The sequence below is a fragment of the Carcharodon carcharias genome, chromosome 1, assembly GCF_017639515.1.
Source record: "Carcharodon carcharias isolate sCarCar2 chromosome 1, sCarCar2.pri, whole genome shotgun sequence".
NCBI lineage: Eukaryota > Metazoa > Chordata > Chondrichthyes > Lamniformes > Lamnidae > Carcharodon > Carcharodon carcharias.
In genome coordinates this window covers 32710293-32733560 of record NC_054467.1, presented here as the reverse complement: position 1 = coordinate 32733560, position 23268 = coordinate 32710293, and the positions used below count along the sequence as shown (strand labels likewise).

Sequence of the window (23268 nt, the reverse complement as noted above, 5' to 3'; positions counted from 1 at the left end):
AATTTGTAACTTGCAGCTGCAACAGAGTTTCTACTATATGAATCTTCCAGGCACCCATAGGAGACATTTCAAGAGTCAGACACTTTGTTTGCCTTTTGGACATCTTCTTTCCTTTACTGTGAAACAATTTTCGCTCCCGCGTTGGGTGCGCGGAGTTGGGAAAATTCCCAACTCCCCAAACCCGACTTGGGAGAAACTGCCCCGAACCACTGGATTTTCATTCTGAGAGGTGGTTGCTAAGTGGAGTTTTGCCCACTGCCCCCAGAAACCGTGCGGAGCAGCCAGAGAGGCTGCTGAGTGCCAAAGCAGGCTGTTTAAAAGGCCTACCTTGGTGCTCTGGGACTTTGTCCCAGTTATAATAAAAACAGTAAGGTCCTCTAGCTCTTATACCTCATACCCCGCATGCTCCCCATGTCTCATCCTTGCCAACTCATGCCACCTCTTGCCCCCCATCCACCACCATGTCCCCTCATACCCTCCATGCTAACCTATACCCCTCTACCCAGCCTCATGGCCCCTCATACTTTGTGCTAACCTGTGCCCCTTTACCCATCCCCTGGGCCCTGATAGCTCCTATGAAAGTACCAACACATGCCGACCTTGACTCCCCACTCATCCCCATGGCCCCTTATAACCCTTATATTAACTTAGTCCCAATTTATATCAACTCATGCCCTCCAGACACCACCTTTACCCTTACACTCTCCATGCTCACTTCACCCAATACACATCATGAGCAGAGCTCAGGAACCATGATGAAATGAAATAAAATAATATTCCTCATTATATACAAAACACTCTGATTGATAAAAGTCCACTCAACACATTTAAATCCCTTCAAGTATTTAATCCCTTATAAAAACAAACATTTATATTCATAGTCCCACATCAAATACAATTAATGCCTTTAAAACCACTTGCAGCTGTCGATAAGCCTCTAATCTTACAGGGCCCCAATTGTCAAAATGATAGGTTGTTGCAGCAGTGCTAGAACTATAATTATAATTAACCCTCAGGATTATGTCAACAAACAGCTTTTGAAATTGTAAGCACTGAGTTTTTTTCAACAGAGAGGCATGACAGGCTATTTTTTTTTTCAAAAATGAAAGAGCAGGGGATTTAAATGTCTTGACAGCTTGACAGTTCCAGAGACCTTATCCACCTTTTATGTATGTCATGTGTATTCTTAAAAATCCCAAAAGGGTACTTGAGCTCTCCAGAGAACTCCTATTAGGTTTAGTCCTTTTCCTCAAACTCATAAAATCCATGAGTCGTGTTTCAGAAACCTGGGTGATTGAGATTGCTTCTGTGCAAAAGCTGCTGCACCTTTAAATGTGCTGATGCTTCTGTGAACTGCACATGAATGAGGTATGTCCTGTGCCTGCTACCCTACACACACCCCCCCCCCACCCCACCCCCACAGCAAAAATATTGGGTGGGTGGGACTTTCAGATTCTGGGTTTCTTTGCCATTGTGGCTAAGATGTGGAGCCCATCCATCCCTGCAAAAACGTGGGCCCATTTGTGAAGGTGGATGTTATTTTTTATATTTTTAGAAATATGGTGATATTCTATAAAGAAGACTGTGTGTCTGTAATTAAACTCGGGGAATGTTAGCAAAGACAGCTTGTCTTGGGAACAGAGAGACGAAAGGTGAAGGGGCTCGATGCATGCATTTGTAATGAGAAGCTATGGTGAAGTTGAATGTATGAGTAAATGGGTTGGGTTTTAAAATTTGCATTAGGTGATAGGTAAGGGCTTGACTTTTCAGCTGTTAAATTTCAAAGGGACTATTAAAACTTACAAAGATTTCATAAGGTAATGAGGAAAGGTTATTAAATTTTATTTGACCCAGAAGTTGCAGCAATAGGAAAACATGAAAGATTTTTATATTTTGGAAAAGTTGAGTTCAAAGAAATGCTTAGAACAATGGAGTCTAAGATCAAAGGGGAAAAGGATATTTAAGGAAAGATGTTTAGTTGAGTTGTGCTGGTTGTGTAGGGGAGATGTCCTGAGACCAGCTCTGTGCTGAGAAAAGTCATGAATTCAAAATAGCCATCCAGTTTGTTTTCAGAAAGCAGTCTGTTTCTGAACCTGCTTCAGTTTTACACAGCCGAGCAGATCAGTCAGAAGTCATGTGGTGTACTTTATTAAAGTTGCAGTGGTTTTTGGCTTGGTTAATATTACTGGATTTGTATGGTTAGAAATGTATAATGGAGCTGTTGTCAAGTAGTTTACTTGTGTGTTCTGACCCAAGTAGATTTTTTTTTTGTGAGGGGGGGCACAATGGGGAGAATGTTTTGTTAGGCTGTTTTAACTCTAAGTTTAATCTTGTGTGTTTGGGTTTTTTTCTCTTCTTGTTAATAAATCCTTTAATCTTAATATCCTAAAAGTGTTACTGGAGTCCTGTGCGTCTGGAACCGGTAGTTTTCCCCTCATTTTTAAATTTTAAAAAAGTTATGATCGATAAGATAAGTTTCCTTCTGGGATTTGGCTTGCTCAGCAAATAACGTCAGCTGTGGTCATAATACTATGTACTTAAAACCAATTAATTGTTTGATGCACAGTGCTGGTGATAGACATACTTAATGGCCCAAAAAATGATGGCATGATAACAGTAAATTCACAGTTTGTAGAAGATCCTGCGGTTTTTGTTAGAGATACCCCATGAGTCTGATTCTCCACAAGCCTCAAGAAAACGGAAGAAATTACTAAATTTATGCCATGCTGCGTATTAAACTAGCCATAACCATTTAGGGCTGGAAGTGCATTATCCCTAATTAATGATTTGATTCATGGCTCAAACATGCTATTCAACATTGAAGGGTCAGAAAGGAAGCCATGCCGCTCTGAAATCTCACTTTCAAAGGCAGCAAATCGTGAATGTAGGTTTTTTTTTAAATCTCTTTATATATTTTACCTTTATTTTGAGACCAGTCTTGCCATCCACAATCATTTAGGGTTTTGATGATGGTATCCAACCCCAACACTGAAACCACATGCCAGTAGATAATGTTGGGGGGTGGGGGTGTGGCTTGGGGGCCAAAATGTTTGAAAAAATGTTTGGACATTTCCACTTTCTGGACTCAATGACTAAATGAGATATTTTTGGATTATTAATTAATAGATTAGAACTTGCAAAGGAGTGAGCAAGGTTAATACTCTGCTGTTGAATGAACATTATGTGTGTGAACTGCAAAATGGCACACTTGAATAAAATTCCCTTGAGTTATTATAACTCGGTAATGGATTGTGTCACCTTTGCTTCAGCTGGAGGTCATCAGTGACCTGTTGTTCAAAAAAAATTATGGCTTTTTTCAGTTACAGAATTCTTTATTTTGAAAGTCCAAGTGAACAATTAAGGAAACCTACGGGAACTTCTGAGAAAAATTGCTGTTGGCTTAGATTGGCCCAAATGCTCTCAAATTTTTAATTGCAAAAAAACCAACATGTAGCATTGCAGTTATTGATAATAAATTTCAATGGAATTGAATGGATGGCCCTTCTGTATCTTAGTGAATCTATCCATTGATTTGCTGAGCCTTACAGACCAGGCAAGATTCCGGGATCAATCTTTGGTGTTGAGCTAATTGATCTTGTTTGGCAACTTGGACACTATAATTTTTTTGAGTGCCTATGGCATAGGAGGGGGAGAAAAATTACCCAGTTCTTCCATTCTTGATCATTGTTCAGCAAGCCCATTTGGAAGAGCATTTGTGTGGCTATAAAGTGAAGACAGCCCTAGGCTAGACTGTGATTTCCCATAAAAGAATAGTGACCAAACTTAATTTTAGGGTTCATGTATGAATAATAATTATTTCTATGAGTCGCTGGAGTGGTAACCAGCCTTGAAACAGTTGGTACTCCAGCAGAGAGTCAATACCTTAAGGACAGCAAGGAAGGGGAGAAGAGCTTTGAAAGATTCAAAATTAATAGTATAAATGTTTTATTTCAGAATAATAAAGTCACTTTTGGTGGTATGTGGCTGAAAAATGATGCACAATTAAATTTAAAATGGTAAAGGACAGCAATCTATTTTATAAATTTATTTCAACTCAATTGTCGTCATCACCAAATTCATCACGCGCTTTAAAAATAAGCTGCAGAAATCCTATATTCTAATTTTGAGAACAAGAATATTTTGAACACAGTCAGATAAGGGTAGTTTACATGATTTTGAACAAGATAATCTAAGGAAGCTATCTTCAGTCTACCTTATCTATTATACCTGATAGCTGTTTCTTAAATCCAATGCCCAGACTCCTTGATTAAATCAATGTGTCTGTGCTACAAATCATGATGCATAACTGGCCTTCAATTTGTTTAGCATTTCTCGACAATTAAGGAAAAATTAGGCTGGCGGTAGGCCTCTTCATCTTTTTTAAATAGATGGCTTAACCTGACTCCCAGACAATATTAATCATAGTATATTTACATTGGGATTTACTACAGATTGACATCCATTTAAAATAAAGTTCAAGCATGAATTTTATGAGATGTGGCGTGGCAGTCCTGTTGGAGTTTTCCCACAGCGTTTGAGTATAAACTAGTGTATGACATTAAGCTTGACATGTCATAAGTTCTTGTCAACTATCCTGCTCTGACATCAAGAGACTTGGCAAAGCAACACAAAGCAATCAAAAAAGTTGAATGTGCAGTAGTTACTGAAAATCATCTTCAAGGTCTCTTTTATTTCTCTCTTAAAGCATATAAATAATTTTAAAGTCTAGTGTGTGTCCAAATTATCACCTGTATATAGTGCAAAAAATATTTTTGTATTTCTGTGGTTGGCTTTAATCGCTACTAACTGATCAGTTAACCATGCTGATCTTCTCAAATACACAAGTAACCATTAATAGCCAGCAATCAAAAAACCATGCAAAATCAACTGATCAAATTATTTTTTAAAAGAAAAATCAGTGTGCAACTAGCATCTGTCACAAAACAAGCAATATGCTTAAATAATTTTTTAGAAGTTGCTTTGACAGTCTGTTGTATTTGACTTGCTGCATTTTCTACCCCTAACAATTAAAGTGCTAATATAAAATAAGTTATAACTTCAGAGTTCTGAAAACGATTACAAAATTAACATGCCCACTGTGTGTTAGAACTCCCTCTGCCTGGGGCATGGATCTCGACATCTGTTCTATTTCTACAACCAAGAGTCTTCACAGCCAATATTTCCTAGACTACCAGCATGCACAGAGCTCTACAGCCAACACTAATGCTTTGTGTATGTATGGCTTGAGACTGGACCTTTCTGTCTCATTTGAGCTTTTTTTTTATGACTTCCCTGCCGCAATGTTTTCATTCTCGATCACCCCTCAGTCTATTTGTCTGTATGTCTGTGAGCGTGTGTATGTGTGTAATATATTAAAAATGTTAGGTCCTTGTGCACTTCCAATCTAAATTCCCATGTTCCCATTTACAATAAAGACTGCCTATATAAATTTGTCACACTGTAATTCTTGCCAATGCCTTAGCTTCTTAACCTGCTAATCAGAGAATCTCTTAGCTCCCACCAACTAATCTCTGCTTCACAAATTCACCTAAGCTTTGCCACTTAATTATAACTGATATAAAATCAATGTATTACATCAAAATAAGGACAGAATATATAACTTTAAAATGGGGACTGAATTATATTTGGTTCAAACGCACAAAGTTTTCTAACCTAGCTTCATCGGAAAACTACAAAGGAACACGAGTAAGCCATTCATCTGCTTAAATTCGTTCCTGAGGTGTAATTGAGAATGCAAATGTTGCAGCAGGGAAAGAATTGCAAAATATCTCAGACTGGAAAACCAATGTACTTGATCTTTACAACAACAACAACATTAAAGGTGCTATATAAATATATGTTCCCAAGGCACTTCATGGAGCATTATCAAGTTTTATTTTCAAGATATAACCTTTCTGTGAGTGGTTCAGGGAAATGGAGGAAAGTAAACTATAATTGCTGCAAAAAGAGACACGTCAAAGCTTTTCGTCTTGCACTCATTAGGACATTTCACAAGAATACCAAAATAATGCAAAACTCAAAACACCGTGTCCAACATTAGATATGATTCTGTGATTGGACAGCATTTGCTAAATAACCCTCAGTGTGCTTAAAAAGTACACTGGCAACCACTTTAAGATTGTCAGTTGGGCCTGCAGTGTGGCACATTTGCGTGTACTGGAAGCTATAAATATTAATACACAGGGCCTTGTTCTTTGCAGACAGAAAGAACATTGCACCTGTTTCAGTTAAACAAAATAAGTGACAACCATTCGTTGGCTCATTCTTCAGGGCAATGCCTTGATCAATCAGGATCAAACTGCCTGGTTAAATTTCAAACAACACTTGGCGGTTAACTGTCAATCAACATCGCTGTTGCATTCTCCATGGCAATGCCTCTACCAATCAGAGTCCACTTGCCAGCCAATCAGCAATCTCTTCACATACAGTGTAAATTGTTGCTTTCCCCTTACATTGGTATTCTTGCGAAGTGTCCTGATGAGTGCAAGATGAAAAGTTTTGATGTGTCACTTTTCTCAGTAATACTCAAATTCTGTACTACCAAATGATTATAAACTATCATTTTAACTGTAGACAGTTATAGCAATTAAATTAAGTAGCATTGTTGCTGCCAGAATAGGAAGATATACAAATTGCTTTTTACCTCTACCTTTATCAGATGGAAAATGAACTTGTGGAGTTGTCGGCAGTGCAGGCCTTGTATTGTGTTTACCAATTAAAATGTTACTATGCTAACGATTTCACCGTATAGCTGCAATAGAAAACACCTATGTTTTACTGAATTCTGTTCCAAAACTAGTGTATGATCATCAATCACATTTGTATTCCTAGTTAGAAGATTACTGCCAATTATATTTTTGACTAAGATTTGATTAACTACTCCAGTGGAGCTGAAATAGGTAAGCAGAATACCCCACTTGTGTGTCACTGATTTTCTGTTCCGTTTTTCTTGTCAAGCTTGTTGGCTCAGGTATCCTGACCCTAACTTACATCCATTTGGTATTAGACATTGAGTGCCTGCTTGTCACAGATAAATCCAATAACTAATTACATATTTGACATTGGCATTTTTGCAGAGAATGTTAAATATTGCCACCTAAAATATGCTTGAATTTATTCAAAATGTTCAAGCTATCATACAGTGCATTCACCTTGTTCCACTAATTAATTATCATCTGCATATTTTGTCTGGAATGTGTGTCCTGCTTCAATGGGCGATTTATCCTTCTGAATCCATTGCTACCTACTGAATTTTTCTTGAAAACTGTCATCAATAATTTTAAAATATGTGTTATTTCCTTAAACAATTGCTGACTTGCTAGCTCAAACCTCTGCTATTGGTTAAGACTATACCCTGCCAGAGGCTGTGGAAAAGTTGAGGCATCTTTATTTGTTGTATTTCTTGCACCTCATATTCCTCCTGTCACCGTTCCAGCTGTAAGACTTATGAACAATCTGGCAAACAGCATTATCACAGTCTTTGACAAAGCAATTACTTTACAGGACAACTAATTTACAGGACAAAGGTCATTCATACACTGAAGCTCAGAGGTGATTGGCTTGTTGATCCATGTCACAATTTGAGTGGAAATGATAATGCACTAAATCAGTGTGCACTAAATCAGTGTGCACCAATCACTGAAAGCAAGCGTGCAGGTGCAGCAAGCAGTTAAGAAGGCAAGTGGTATGTTCGCCTTCATTGCAAGAGGACTTGAGTACAGGAGCAAGGATGTCTTACTACAGCTGTACAGGGCTTTGGTGAGACCACACCTCGAGTATTGTGTACAGTTTTGGTCTTCTTACCTAAGAACGTATATACAAGCCATAGAGACAGTGCAGTGAATGTTCGTCAGACTGATTCCTTGGGTTGGCAGGATTGTCATATGAGGAGAGATTGGGCTGACTAGGTCTGTGTTCACTAGAGTTCAGAAGAATGAGAGGGGATCTCATTGAAATATATAAAATTCAGTCAGGGCTGGGCAGACTGGATGCAGGGCTGATGGCTGTGGGATCTTGAACAAGGGGTCATAATTTCAGGGGGGGGGGGGAGGGTGCGAGGAATTCTCCACTGGTTGGAGTCATACCTAGTACAAAGGAAGATGTTTGTGGTTGTTGGAGGTCAGTCATCTAAGTCCCAGGCCATCGCTGCAGGAGTTCCTCAGGTTAGTGTCCTAGGCCCAACTATCTTCAGCTGTTTCATCAATGAACTTTCCTCCATCAAAAGGTCAGAAGTGGGGATGTTCACTGCACAATGTTCAGCACCAATCGTGACTCCTCAAAAACTAAAGTAGCCAATGTCTGTATGCAGCAAGACCTGGATGATATTCAGGCTTGGGCTAACAAGTGCCATGTAACATTTGTGCTACAATGGCCATCTCCAGCAAGAGAGAATCTAACCATCTCCCCTTGACATTCAATGGCATTATCATTGCTGAATCCCCCCACATTCTGGGAGTTACCATTGACCAGAAACTGAACTAGACTAGCCTTATAAATACTACAACAGCAGGTCAGAGGGTGGGAATTCTGTGGAGAGTAATTCACCTCCTGACTCCCAAAAACTTGTGCACCATCTACAAGGCACAAGTCAGGAATGTGATGGAATACTCTCCATGTGCCTGGATGAGTACAGCTCTGACTACACCCAAGAAGCTAGGCACTATCCAGGACAAAGCAGCCCACTTAATTAGCACCCCATCCACCACCTTCAACATTTTCTCTCTCCACCACTGATGCACAATGGTGGCAGTGTGTACCATCTACAAGATACACTGCAGCAACTCACCAAGGCTCCTTTGGCAGCACCTTCTAAACCTGTGACCCCTACCACATAGAAGGACAAGAATAGCAGATGCATGGGAACACCACTATCTGCAAGTTCTTGTGCAAGCCACACACCATACACTCTTAAAACGACATCAGTATTCCTTCACTATCATTGGGTCAAAATCCTGGAACTCTCTTCTAACAGCACTATGGTTGTACCTACACCACATGGACTGCAGCAGTTCAGGAAGGCAGCTCACTACCACCTTCTCAATGGCAGTTAGGGATGGGCAATAAATGCTGGCCTAGACAGCGACACCTACACCCTGTAAAAGAATAAAAAGAAGCAGACAGAAAACATGGCAATCTGATCATGTGAGTTTGAGACAGCCAGTCTCTTTGTATTTGAATGACCCTTTTGATTTAGTTTCCTGAAGGGGCATTGATATAACATCAGTCTGGAATGTTCCTTTTTGTTCCCTCTTGAGACAGGGGATAGGTTTGAATCCACAAAAGAAGTCAGGTGATCCTCAGGCCAACTTTTGCAGCCTTTTGTTTAAGTTTTTAAATATGTAAAGTATTGACTGAAAGTTAATGTACTGGAACATGACAAAAGTAAAAGTAAAGCAAGAAAGGGAAGATTACAATTTTTTTAAAAGAAGAAACAATAGGATATTAAAGCCTGCTTACCACAAGCCAAATCACAGTATTTAGGAATGAATTGGATGAACATTTGAAAAAGGTAGTGAATAGTACCCGGAAAGTACATGCAACTTGTGTTTATCTAAATTGTTAGATTGCAATTCTACTACACAGAATAAATCGTGATGTAGTAATTTAAAATTGGTCCCTCCTGTCCTGCCCTTTTGCTGGTGTACGGATGCCACTTGTTCTCTGGTACCTCACCCACATAACCATTAGAGAAGCATCAGAGGCACATCTTTGTTCAGTCCTTACTTAGTATCCACACATGCACAGTTTCAAATAGGTTATTGGATAGCGGTTAGGAGCAAGAATCCCGGCTGATTCTGTACCTTACCTGCGCTACTCTAGCGAAGGTGTAGTAAGGCCAATTGTAGCTCCCCAACTGTTACCTCAGTGGAGATTAAGCTAGCTCAGCAGGGACTGTAGCTTCAATTTGGAACCTGACTGGTCTCTAGGGTTTATTTCCACAGTAGACATTAAACTAGTCAGCTGAACTTTTGGAGAAGTCTTGTAATTTGTATTTATACATTGATATTATTTTTAAAATTAACCTGCTGATGTAATTGTTTTCCTCCTACCCCGTCAGAACTGCTGCTTTCCAAATGGAGGAATTGATCAGATCGCAGATGTTTTTATGTGGCCTGACATTGTTTCCCAACTAGCAGTAACTGCCACAAATCTGAGACAGAGTGGTGGGACACAAGACCATCTGGATAAAGGGAATCCATTTCCCGATCATTTGTTATGTTGTTTGCTTAAAATATCATTGCAACAAATATTATTTTATGCCCATTAATGGACTAAACTTCCCCAGGAATGTGTTTTTTAAGCTTACTCTATTCACACACGGTGGTGCTGAAATAACCACTCATATTATAGTATTAAAACTACTGAGATCCTAAGGGTAGCTTTATTACTGTATTAGTAACTCTATTGCTACAAAAAATAAACCAGTTTTAAATAGAAATAGAAGGCATTGTGGTATATTTTCCTGATGTAGTTTTAGTGCAGACACTTAATGCATTTGTACTAAATCCCTCTGTGTTTTAACACTTTTAAATTGTACATGCTAACTCCTTCATCAGAGAAGCTCACAAAATGATTTGTACACAAGCAATGCTGGTTGGAAAATTTTCTCTCTTTAAGCAAATGAATTTTGCTTGTCCAGTCTTCCTTTTGTTGCCGCTCTTCTCTTTGCCACTCATTCCCTTTGCCAATTTAATTTAACTTTTTTTCCCTAATCTGTCTTAATGATTTTGCCTTTTAAAAACTGACTTTTAAATACTTGTGTTAGCTGTTCTCTTCTTCCTCATACTTCCAATTTTAGAGTTAAGACTAATTTACTAAAATTGGGATTAATTGGTTGAAAACTAGCTTCAAAAGCCGTTCTCAGATAATCAAAATCACTTGGTCAACCTCTCTTGGTTGACCACAAAACCTAATCACATTCAATTGAACAAAGTCATTCACAGACAGTAAGCAGATTAACTTCATGTTCTTTGTAAAACTCTTTTGAATGTTGTTGAATTGAGTAAATTTAATATTTTAATTTGAATGAGTGAATCAGCTCAGAAGACTGATGCGTCAGTATTATTTAATAAGTTTTCTATTGGCTAATGTGCCAACCATCTAAGAGCTAGGTCTTTTGTAAAGATAAAGGTAGATTTTACAAATTCAGTAGTCTCCTTGTGCGAGCCTTGAATGCTGGGAGTGCATATTGTAGGTTTGGACAGAGGTCAGTGAGCTCAGAAAATCCAGTGGAGCCTGCTGACCAAGCACCTAAATTCCTGTTCAGTGCTTCTGGCACTAAAAACTCCAAACCACTAGTAACCATTTCTAAAGGAAGAAAATCTATCTGTTAGCGCAAACATTTGTTTTAAGATAAACATCATTTATACAATCATTTACATGTATCACTAGAGCCATAAATTAGAAGACTGAAGCTTTATTCATGATAGTAGGTGAAAGGAACAGAATTTCAGTTTGAAATGCATGGTCATCCAGACCTACTGTGGCTTAAATTGGCCTTCGCTAGTAGTGCAAAATAGGTGATAGTCAACAGAAAAGGAAAATGGGCAAACTGCATCACCACCAAAGGCCACTTTTGCCTCATTCAATCTGAAAGTTCAACAATGTGCAAATGAAAGCATTGAAAGGAGAAACAATGTCAGAAATTGAAGTTATTCTTGTGTTCACTCCTGATTAGATGGCATTTATGATGTTGTTACGATTGGAGCTCCTGCAGCACACATTCGGGGATTTCGAAATGGAGGTCTCCGCAGGCAGCTGTATAGATTTGAGGGAGAAAAGAGGAAGTAAGTAAAAGATTAACTGCTTAATGCACAAGCATAACTATTTGGTTGCATTTAACATTGATCAGATTAATGTGATTTATTGTATTCATTATTAGCTTCCAGTTGGTCCAGATTTTGAGGTGGTAATGCCAGCGGAACTGTCAGCCTTTTCTGTCACCACTCCAGTGAAACTGACTACAACATCTGGGTCTTGGTTTTCAGTCCAGGGTCAGGAGTCCAACACCTGGATAGTTTGTGTCCCCTTCCCGCCCCATTTCTGCATTGTTCATACAATGCAACCTTCAAATGTGAATGCCCTAACTGGGCCAGCGGTGAGCTCGGCATCCAATTAGAGGTGCCGAGCTCTGTCAGGAGACAAAAGCCATGATGGGACCTGTTGCTCCCTCACAGAAGAGAGGACGCAGCACATTGAAGGGCCAGTAGTCTCACTACGCTCAAAAGTGGCCAAACAGCCAACTAAAGCCACCAAGCCCGATCCAGAGCAAATCCTGGTGCCAAAAACTTGTCATCATTAAGCAAAAACTTAATTGTTCCCTGCGTTGAACCAACAGCGGTGATTTGCAATTTGCAAATTGCCTTCTGGCCCTCTCTGGTCTGTTAACAAGCTCCTCAAAGAGTTTAATGGACAGCTAATTCCAGGCAAGTAGGGTGCCTGACACCTGACTGCCCTTACTTTGAAAATTCTAGCACATCCTAGAAGCTGCCGGAGGTGTTGGGCACTGGCATGCCACCTACAAGCTCTATTTTCAAAATGCACCTACTTTTGGTCTTGTTCTCAGCATCTCCCCCTCCACCCCCAGCCAAATCTCATCCCTCCAGCTTTGGAGTCTGTACATGTACAGAATAACACAAAGATCCAGAAGGTGCTGTCAGCAATTCTCCATTTCTCCAGAGGGTGCGCCGTTGAGGCACCCCGCCCCCAGGCTGCAATCAATGGGAAATCAACTAAATTGGCAAAAACTCCCACTTTTTATGCTGTTAGTATCAATGTAACAACCCTTGTTGAATAAGGTGTAAACTGGGTTTTTAATGGTGTAACAACCTCAATCACTGCTAAACACTCCCACTGGCACTGAAAAACTAATTTTATATTTGTGGAATTTTAGTTAGCTGTAATAGAAAAATTCCACATTTAATTTTTTTTTGTTTATCTTAGGCCTCTCTGTTATTCAATCATAATTTATTTTGCTATCTGAAAATTAAATTAAAAGCAGTATTAAATGCTTTTAATTTCCTGGTTTGCCATGTGTGAATATTTAAATGTGATTGGCTGCTTACCTGCATGCTGACATGATTGCTGCTGCATTTTTAAAATTTTAATATAGGATTTAAAACAGGGCACTTAGAAAATATCAATGGGATTAGACACAGTCAACATGGATTTATGAAAGGGAAATCATGTTTGACAAACCTACTGGAGTTCTTTGAGGATGTAACCAGCAGAATAGATAAGAGAGAAGCAGTGGATGTGATGTATTTGGATTTTCAGAGCGCTTTTGATAAAGTCCCACATTAGGGGTTATTGTGTAAAATTAAAGCACATGGTATAGGGGGTAATATATTGGCATGGATTGAGAATCTGTTAGCAGAGAGGAAACAGAGAGTAGGAATAAATAGGTCTTTTTCAGATTGGCAGGTGGTGACTAGTGGGGCACCGCAGGGATCAGTGCTTGGGCCCCAGCTATTCACAATATAGATTAATGATTTGGATGAAGGAACCAAATTTAATATTTCCAAGTTTGCTGATGACATAAAACTTGGTGGGAATATGAGCGATGAGGAGGGTGTTAAGAAGCTTCAAGGCGATTTTGACAGGTTGAGTGAGTGGGCAAATACATGGCAGATGCAGTATAACGTGGATAAGTGTGAAGTTATCCACTTTGGTAGGAAAAACAGAATGGCAGAGTATTATTTAAATGATAATAGATTGGGAAATGTTGAAGTACAAAGGGGCCTGGATGTTATTGCACACCAATCACTGAAAGCAAGCATGCAGGTGCAGCAAGCAGTTATGAAGGCAATTGGTATGTTGGCCTTCATTGCAAGAGGTCTTGAGTACGGGAGCAGAAAAATCATTGTAGCTGTACAGGGCCTTGGTGAGATCACATCTGGAGTATTGTGTGCAGTTTTGGTCTCCTTACCTAAGAAAGTATATACTTGCCATAGAGGGTGTGCAGCGAAGGTTCACCAGGCTGATTCCTGGGATGGCAGGATTGTCGTATGAGGAGAGATTGGGCCGATTAGACCTGTATTCACTGGAGTTTAGAAGAATGAGAGGAGATCTCATTGAAACATATAAAATGCTGACAGGGATGAATAGACTGGATGCAGGAATGATATTTCCTCTGGCTGGGGGGATCTAGAATAAGGGATCACAGTCTCAGGATACGGGGTAGGCTATTTAGGACTGAGATGAGGAGAAACTTCTTTACTCATAGGGTGGTGAGCCTTTGGAATTCTCTACCACAGAGGGCTGTGGAGGTTATGTCACTGAATATATTTAAGAAGGAAATAGATTTCTGGACTCTAAAGGCATCAAAAGTTATGGAGAGAATGCAGGAGTACGACGCTGAGATAGAGGATCAGCCATGATCATATTGAATGGCAGAGCAGGCTCAAAGGGCCAAATTATCTACTCCTATTTTCTATGGGATGTGGGCATCGCTGGCTGGGCTCCATCCCTAATTGCCCTTGAGAAGGTAACCGTGAGCTGCCTCCTTGAACCATTGCAGTCCATGGTGCTGGGTGGCCCATCCAGTTTCATTCCTTTTAGACTTATTAGCAGTTTGATACAACTGAGTGGTTTGCTAGTCCATTTCAGAGGGCGTTTAAGAGTCAACCACATTGCTGTGGGTCTGGATTCACATGTAGGCAGATTTCCTTCCCTAAAGGATGGGTTTTTATGACCATCAACAATGGTTTCGTGGTCATCATTCAACTTTTAATTCCTGAATTTTTTTTTTAATATTGAATTCGAATTCCACCATCTGCTGTGGTGGGACTTGAATCCAAGTCCCCAGATCATTATCTTGGGTCTCTGGATTACTAGTCCAGCAACAATACCATTATGCCACTGCCTCCCCCTCTACCACGATATGTGCCTTGACTTGGCACCAGGTTTAAACTGCTGTTGGGAAAGGGGAAAATCGCAGCACAGATATCAATGGAACTTTGTGTGCAGCTTTCCTGCAACTCAGTGATGGGCACTACTGCTTTGCTGCTGGCAGCAAAATCAGGATTATTGTATATTTTAGCTTCTACCTATGTATCTTATCTTGGTAATGTTTCTCAATAGTTCAAATTGCTGAGTGCATGATTTTAATTTATGTAGATTGTGAAATAGAGCACAGTGTGGAAAGCTTGCTCTCTCAATAGTTTTGAAAATTTATAGCCCAAGCTGCCTTCCTGTAAGCAGGTACATGGTGTTGGTTGACTTTGGAGGGGGAAGTGGTTATTTTTATAATATTTCTTCCTCCGGTCCTGAAAACTTTGTCATTGGGTGGGGTGGGAAAGAGGAACATATCCCATTTCTGGACTGTAACTCAGACTCCCAGTAGTTTAGGACTAAGAATAGCACTGAGGACCACCATGACATGTTGCACTAAATACTTATGATGTAAATCTGCTACCTCCATGAAACATGCTTATTTTTGGTTTGTGTTCTGTATTTATATAGGTGAAGTTTGTATAAGGCTTTTTATTCTGGCTTTTGAAAGCTTTTTTTGGTCTGGCATCATGGTGAACAAGGATAGAGGACAAGCTTCTGCACTGAAATGTGTAATCCGCGGTTTCGTAGTTATTAAGTTTTATCCGTGACGTTGAGCAGTAATGAAAAAAAACCGAGATAACTGGGTGGGCTAGACAGTTCGACTGATGTAGAAAGATTATACTGATAAGTTTAGATGAAAAGGGTGGATGGTGGCTGGTGTGGAGCATAAACACTGGCATCGACCATATGGGCTGAATGGCCTGTTGCTGTGCTGTACATGCTCTGCAGCTGCGTGACGTGAATTACTATGTAAGTATGATTTGAACAGCAGTGATATTGCGTTTTATTTCATCGCCTGTTACAGGGTTAACAAAGCCCTGTATATGTTGCACAGTGAAACCTTACAATGCTGTACCAGGTAAAAAATGATGATGTGAAATGCAGTGAAATAAAATCCAGTATTAATGTTGTTCAAGTCTCCATAAGCACATAAAAACTAGAATCAGGAATAGTCAATGTGGCCCCCTTGAGCTTGCTCTAACATTCAGTAAGATCGTGCTTGATCTTTGATATCAGCCCCACTATTTTCTTCTAATGCATTCACGGGATATGGGCTTTGCTGGCTGGGCCAGCATTTTTATTGTCCATACCTAATTGCCCTTAAGAAGGTGGTGGTGAGCTGCCTTCTTGAACCGCTGCAGTCCATGTGGTGTAGGTACAGCCACAGTGCTGTTAGGAAGGGAGTTCCAGGATTTTACCCAGCGACGGTGAAGAAATGGTGATATATTTCCAAGTCAGGATGGTGAGTGACTTGGAGGGGAACTTCCAAGTGGTAGTGTTCCCATCTATCTGCTGCCCTTGTCCTTCTAGATGGTATTGATCGTGGGTTTGGAAGGTGCTGTCTAAGGAGCCTTTGTGAATTCCATCACATTCCTGACTTGTGCCTTGTAGATGGTGGACAGGCTTTGGGGAGTCAGGAGGTGAGTTATTTGTCGCAGGATTCCTAGCCTCTGACCTGCTCCTGTAGCCACAGTATTTATATGGCTAGTCCAGTTCAGTTTATGGTCAATGGTAACCCCCAGGATGCTGATAGTGGGGAATACAGTGATGGTAATGCCATTGAATGTCAAGGGGTGATGGTTAGATTCTCTCTTGTTTGAGATGGTCATTGCTTGGCACTTGTGTGGTGTGAATGTTACTTGCCACTTGTCAGTCCAAGCATTGATATTGTCCAAGTTTTGGACAATTCGGACATGAGTCTGTATCTGAGGAGTCGCAAATGGTGCTAGACATTGTGAAATCATCAGCGCACATCCCCACTCTGACCATATGATGGAAGGAAGGTCATTGATGAAGCAGCTGAAGATGGTTGGGACTGAGGACATTACCCTGAGGAATTCTTGCAGTGATATCCTGGAGCTAAGATGATTGCCCTCCAACAACCACAACCATCATCCTTTGTGCTAGGTATGACTCCAACCAACGGAGAGTTTTCCCCTGATTCCCATTGACTATAGGTTTGCTACGGTTCCTTGATGCCACACTTGGTGAAATCCTGCCTTGCTGTCAAGGGCAGTCACTGTCACCTCACCTCGGGAGTTCAGCTCTTTTGTCCATGTTTGAACCAAGGCTGTAATGAGGTCAGGAACTGAGTGCCCTGGTGGAACCCAAACTGGGCGTCAGTGAGCAGGTCAATGCTAAGCAAGTGCAGCTTGATAGCACTATTGATGACCCCTTCTATTACTTTACTGATGATTGAGAATAGACTGATAGGGCGGTAATAGGCCGATATTATGACATAGCTGATGGTAAAGGCTGAGTTGTTCAAATCCTGGTGGGAAACTTGAAACAACTGTCGTAACTCATTTTTGCAATTTGTATTTGTTTCGAGATGCAGGCTTTGAGTTCAGTTGTAATAAGATCGCAAGGTTTTTTTTATAAAACTAAATTAAACATTTATTAATATATGAAAGATTGTAAACACAAATATATGCCTACAAAATTACTGCTATAATAACTACAAAAATCCACTAATTAATCTGACTCTTAGTTACACCCTCGTTAAGTCAACAGTAAATCTCATAGATTTAAACAGACACCAGGCGAAGCACACCCTGAACAGCTGCATTCAAAATGAATTTCTTTCAGCCCTGGGTCCTTGAAGACAGCAGCTTGAGGCTTACAGGCTGGAAGCTTCTCACTCTTGTTGGATCTTAACATGCCTCTACCTTACGCACGATCTCCTTTCTCTTTTATACATTTCTTTCCCTTTGAATGTAAATTTTACATTGAATCACTAGGTTTTAACTTTACCTCTTCTAACAATAACATGCTGTCATTCCACCAATTTTATTAGTAAGCTGAAAAAATGTAAACACATTGCTTGGCATCTTCTAGCTAGGTGTAAGATTTAATCTGCAGTCTTGAATGGTTTCTTTTAACAAGTGCAAATTTACACTTTACCTTTCTACCCTTCTTACATTTACCTATTTAACATCTCAAAACTACGATACATCAAAGCATCCAAACTAGCTGTCTTTAATCCAATTAAGACACACACATAAACACAGACCCCACTAGAACACTATTTTAAAAAATAATTTCCAATAACATTATAGACATTAATATCTGGTCATGACAGCCAAGTTGGATTTGTTCTGCGTTTTGTGTACAGGACATACCTGGGCAACTTCACACATAGTGGGGTAGATGCCAGTGTTGTAGCTGTACTGGAACAGCTTGGCTAGGGGCGCGGCAAGTTCTGGAGTACAAGTTCTCAGTACTATTGCCGGAATATTGTCAGGGCTTATAGCCTTTGCCATATCCAGTGCTTTCAGCAATTTCTTAATAACACTTGGAGTGAATTGAATTGGCTGAAGACTGGCACCTGTGATGCTGGGACCTATGGAGGAGGCCAAGATGGATGATCATCTCAGCATTTCAGGCTGAAGACTGTTATGAATTCTTCAGTTCTATCTTTTGCACTGATGTGCTGGGCTCCCCCATCATTGACAACATCATGCTTTCATGTTTATCATTAGACTTTTAATTCCAGATTTTTATTGCATTCAAATTCCATCATTTGCCGTGGCAGAATTCGAACTCGGGTCCCCAGAGCATTACCCTGGGTCTCTGGATCACTAGTCCAATGACAGTACCACTATGCCATTGCCTCCCTCAATCCAGCCCAGTACCCATTTCTGTTGACTCCTTTGGAGTCCAAAAGTCTGCATGTGTCAGCCTTGAATATGTTCAATGACTGAGCACCTACTGCCCCCTTGGGTTGAGAGTTCTAAAGATTCACAACCCTTTGAGTGAAAGCATTCCACCTCATCTCTGTCTTAAACGATTGGCCCCTTATACTGAGACCATGCCCCCGGGGCCAAGACTTTCCAGCCACGTATTTTCGGAACATCTCAGTATCTACTCAGTCAAGTTCACTCAGCATCTTGTTTGATGGATTTTATGCTCCTCTGCCGGAAGGTGGTGGGGGGAACATGTAAAGCCCAGCAGGTGGCCTTCCCACTGCCTAGCTAATGGCCTCCAATCTGTATGAAATTTTACGGTGGGAGGCATCAGTCTACTTGCCTGCCCTTGGGCCTATTAAGGCCTTTATTTGGCCCATTAATAGCCAATTAAGGGCCTAATCTCGTCCTCGCTGATATTTTACTCATGCTACCATGCTTTAGCTGCGTAGGCTGGTGTTGGGCAATGTGGGGAGGATGTTCTTTGTGAGCCCATTGGAGGCACCCCCCCCACCCCCCACCGGTCCCTGTCAAGGTCATCCTCCTATTTAACCTTTCTCCTGGCCTCCTGAACCTAGCCATTCATCCTCTCACTTCCCTTGCTGAGACCTCCTATCCCAGACTTACTGGGCTTCTTGGAGTGGAGGGACTGCCTGTAATCCCAGCTATTGCCAGTGTTCCCACTGGCACTGTTGGGACTAGCAAGTTATTGGCCATCCAATTGGCTGGCGGCTCTCTAAGGCAGGACTTCCTCCCAGGAAAGGAGCAGAAGTCTCACCTTAAAGCAATTAACACTGCTCCCGGTGTTAAATTGCTGTGGGTGGCCATATGGATCATGGGCAGTCTTCTCCCAGACTTCTTAACCAGGGACAAGATCTGCGGCACACTGTAAAATCCAGCCTGTATTTTTCAGTGAGATATCCTCTCATCCTTCTAACCTCCAATGTTATAAGCCCAATCTGCTAAGTTTTTCATCATTGGACAGCACTCTCATCCCAAGAATCAATCTAGTGAGCTTTTGCTGCACCATCTCCAAAGCAAGAGTCCCTTACTCTTATACTTAAACCCCTTGCAATTAAAGCAAGCATGCCCTTTGCCTTCCCAATTGCTTGCTGTACCTGCATGCTAACTTTGTGTTTCTTGTACAAGGATACACAAATCTCTCTGAACAACATTTAAAAGTTTCTCACTACCTAAAAAATATTCTGATCTTCTATTCTCCCTACCAAAGTGAACAACCTCACATTTCCCCATATTATAGTCATCTTATTGTGCACACACTTAACCTGTCTATATCTCCTTGTAACTGTGCCCTCCTAACAGCTTACTGTTCCACCTAGCTTTGTATCATCTCAGTAGCTTCAACAAAGTCATTATTCTGGATTGCAAAGAGCTGGTGCTCCGGTACTGGTCCTTGCAGCACTCCACTAGTTGCAGTCAGTCAACTTGAAAATGTCCTACTTATCCCTGCTCTCTGATTTCTGTCTGTGAATCAATCTTGAATCCATGCTAATATATTACCCCCAAACCCATGTGTTAGGTGGCACCTTGTTGAATGCCTTTTGGAAATCTATATATACTCCTTTCACTAGTTCCCTTTTATTTACCCAGTTAGTTATATTCTCAAACAACTCTTAAAAAAAAAATTGAGGTACAACTTCCCTTTTATAAAAAAAAGTTGACTGACTATTCATATTTTGATTTTCTATCTGCTCTATCCCAGCTCTCGCTCCCGCTGCTCTATCCCGGCTCACACTCCCGCTGCTCTCTCCCTGCTCTCACTCCCGCTGCTCTATCCCAGCTCACGTTCCTGCCGCGTAATAAATTTCCATCCAGATAGTCCTGATGTGAAGCTAGTAAGAGCCATTTAGTCTCTGCAGAGATACTTTTCTCCGACTTGCATCTGTTTTATTCCTTATTATTCTGTTTTATTTATTATTTGTAATATTATTCAATTCAATAGCTGCATTTAAAACATGTTCCACAGAACACACTTCCCTGTCTCCACTCCAACAATGGAGGCAAATCCTTCAGTCACCATTCTCTCAGAGCTCTAGAGTTCTTTATCTTAAACCTCTTTGCCTTGTAAGCTCACTTCCCACTTTCAGAAGCATCCTGGAAACTTACCTGTTTGACCCTGCCTTCAGTCAACAACCCCCCTCCCCCGCACCCCCTAAATGTTTCCCCCACTCTTTGTCAAAATCTGCTCCCCCGCCCTCCTGTAAAATGCCTTAAGAAGTTTTATGTGAGGAGCATTCTCTAGCCGTAAGTTTTTGAGATTTCCACAGACCCATGCATCTGACTACACAACCAGAGTTACCTCACTTTAGAAGGTAATCTGTTGTGTGCAGCATTTTGAGAAACGACTGATGCAAAATGCACAATGCAAGTCCTAATACACAGGGGGGAACTTAATTAGGTGTGATCCGACATCTTGATTTTCCAATGGCAAGTTGAGATGCAGGAGTCAAGTCAGCAGCTTGTTTGCGGTGTGTCTAGCATTACGGTGGCCTGTGGTGGGTTCCCACTTGTAATACATTTGCATTCCATGAATACTCATTAGTGTAACACTTCTTAAAAATTATGTCCTACCTTCGAGATAAAGTCAGTGGCGCACGAAAATATCAGCATGTGTTTCATATTTGTTTAAAAGGGGGAGCACCCATTGGCCTTGTGCAATTGGACGTAAGGTCAGCAGTTTTCCTTGTTTAAATCTACTGCACACGAGAGGGGAGCAGGAGAACGGCAGCTTGCATGGAGGCTCGGGACCAGCAAGGGTGAGTCAGTGGTGAGGGAGGGAGGGAGCGTGGAGTGGGGTCGAGACATGGAGGAGTGAAGTGGGAAGGGCCTGGCATCCTGGGTGGAAAGGTAGGGTGGAGGGTTGTGGGAAGAGTCAGTCAAGGTAAGAAAATGAAGGGCCTAAAGGCCATTGTCAGTACTGTCCAAATATGTGTCCATCTTAGGGTGTTGGCTGCCAGAGTTGTCACGGGGCCCTGAGTTCACCTCCAACATTTCAATTATCCTCGCTGAGAGTGATCTCAGACAATGTTCTTTACAATGCATTGAAGGGAGGGCCAGCTGAGCCTGCAAGCTCAGCCGTGTCCCCCAAAGTGGTAAGTACAACACCGGACACTAACATGAACGTTCAATTGACTGAACAAAACAACGCAATATATTTTTCTTCCACAATAAAGGCAATGTCCCTAACTCCTCTGTTACCGTCAATGCCTGCCAGCACATTTAGCTCTGTGTGACTAAGCTAGTGTCAACAAAGAACAATGATGCACACGTGAAAAAGTGAAACCAATGTAATGTGAAATATTTACAAGTGAAATTTAAATTTGAAAACCAGTATGTCACCTCTGTGCTCTCAAGCCTTATGTTAATGGAAAGGGAGTTGTGCAGGAAAGTCATGGCCATGATGAAGAGCCTCACTGTTTGTCCAGGAAGCTCTTTAATAGCCCGCCAGTACCTGGTGCAATGTCAGCTGATGATAGGTTTCACCAATGTGGTAAAGTGGAGTGCTAGGTACCTTTAAGAGAATGTAGTTAATTGACCATCTGACTGTATTGACCAATCGCTACACAGCGGTGGTCTACTTGGAGTCTAGAGCTGGAGGTGATCGCAGCAGCACACATAGTGTTAGTGCTCTGTTCTTAGAACCAATAAACCACCAGTGTTTGTTCAGTTAATCAGTCTCTCTGCCTATATTGTTTCAAACACCAACTAATGTATTAATCTCAAGGGCGCAGCTAATGTTTGCTGGACAAAGTGAACCTTATAACCAAAAACATAAAAACCAACGAAAAAGATGCCCTGCCACAGAATCACATAGGTTTCCCGTTCTCGCCGCCAGCACTTTAAATTTTAATTGCAATCACATGGGAAATGGAAAAAAGCAAGAGAGCAAAAGTATTGCATACTTCCGGTTCTGTTTTCAGGAACAACACCACTGACAAAACTGCACCCCCCCCACTGTGTGTTATATTTGGGCAGTGATTTTGCGCTCCAACTTGTCTTGCACAGCCTATTGATTCAGTCATTTGGAACTTGACCTTGGTTATGAAGTCTGTGGAAATCTCAAAAATTTACACTTGGTGTTGAAATGCAATACTTCTTTAAACATTTGTTTATGATTTCTAATCTGTAGTTGTTTGAAAATCAATTGGGAAAATTGCTTTATGGAATCATCTTAAAACAGTTTGTCAAACAGTTTGTCATCCCTCCAGGCAATTTACTTGGGCTTTTACTAGATTCATTATCTGTTGTGGTTACAGACAGATAGACATACACCCATGTAGATGTGAAGCTTTTACAGACCTTGCTGACATGTCTTAATTTGCTTTTGTGTGACATGCCAAGACATGAAATTTGTGCTAAAGATAGTTATTAGAAAGGACTTGCTATTCAATACAGTATGTGCCTGATTAAGGAGCAATGAAAGCACAAAATAAACCACTTGATTGATCTTTTAGACTGTAATTCGAAGCTGCAGCACTCAAACAAA

The 23268-nt window shown here is 40.8% G+C and overlaps 1 protein-coding gene and 1 long non-coding RNA gene across 4 annotated transcripts in view; one reads left to right on the top strand and one right to left on the bottom strand.

The window, feature by feature from the left end:
• Positions 1–23268, top strand: part of inpp4b (inositol polyphosphate-4-phosphatase type II B) — a 900896-nt gene that overhangs the window by 707447 nt on the left and 170181 nt on the right. For all 3 annotated transcript variants that reach the window (XM_041213287.1, XM_041213212.1, XM_041213146.1), the window contains one exon: positions 11699–11807. In XM_041213287.1, coding sequence (XP_041069221.1) covers positions 11699–11807 — 109 coding nt within the window. The remainder of the gene's footprint in view (positions 1–11698; positions 11808–23268) is intronic.
• LOC121291802 overlaps positions 11422–23268 on the bottom strand; it is a 55667-nt gene continuing 43820 nt past the window's right edge. Inside the window, exon 4 of the long non-coding RNA XR_005946083.1 lies at positions 11422–11778. This is a non-coding gene — a long non-coding RNA (uncharacterized LOC121291802). The remainder of the gene's footprint in view (positions 11779–23268) is intronic.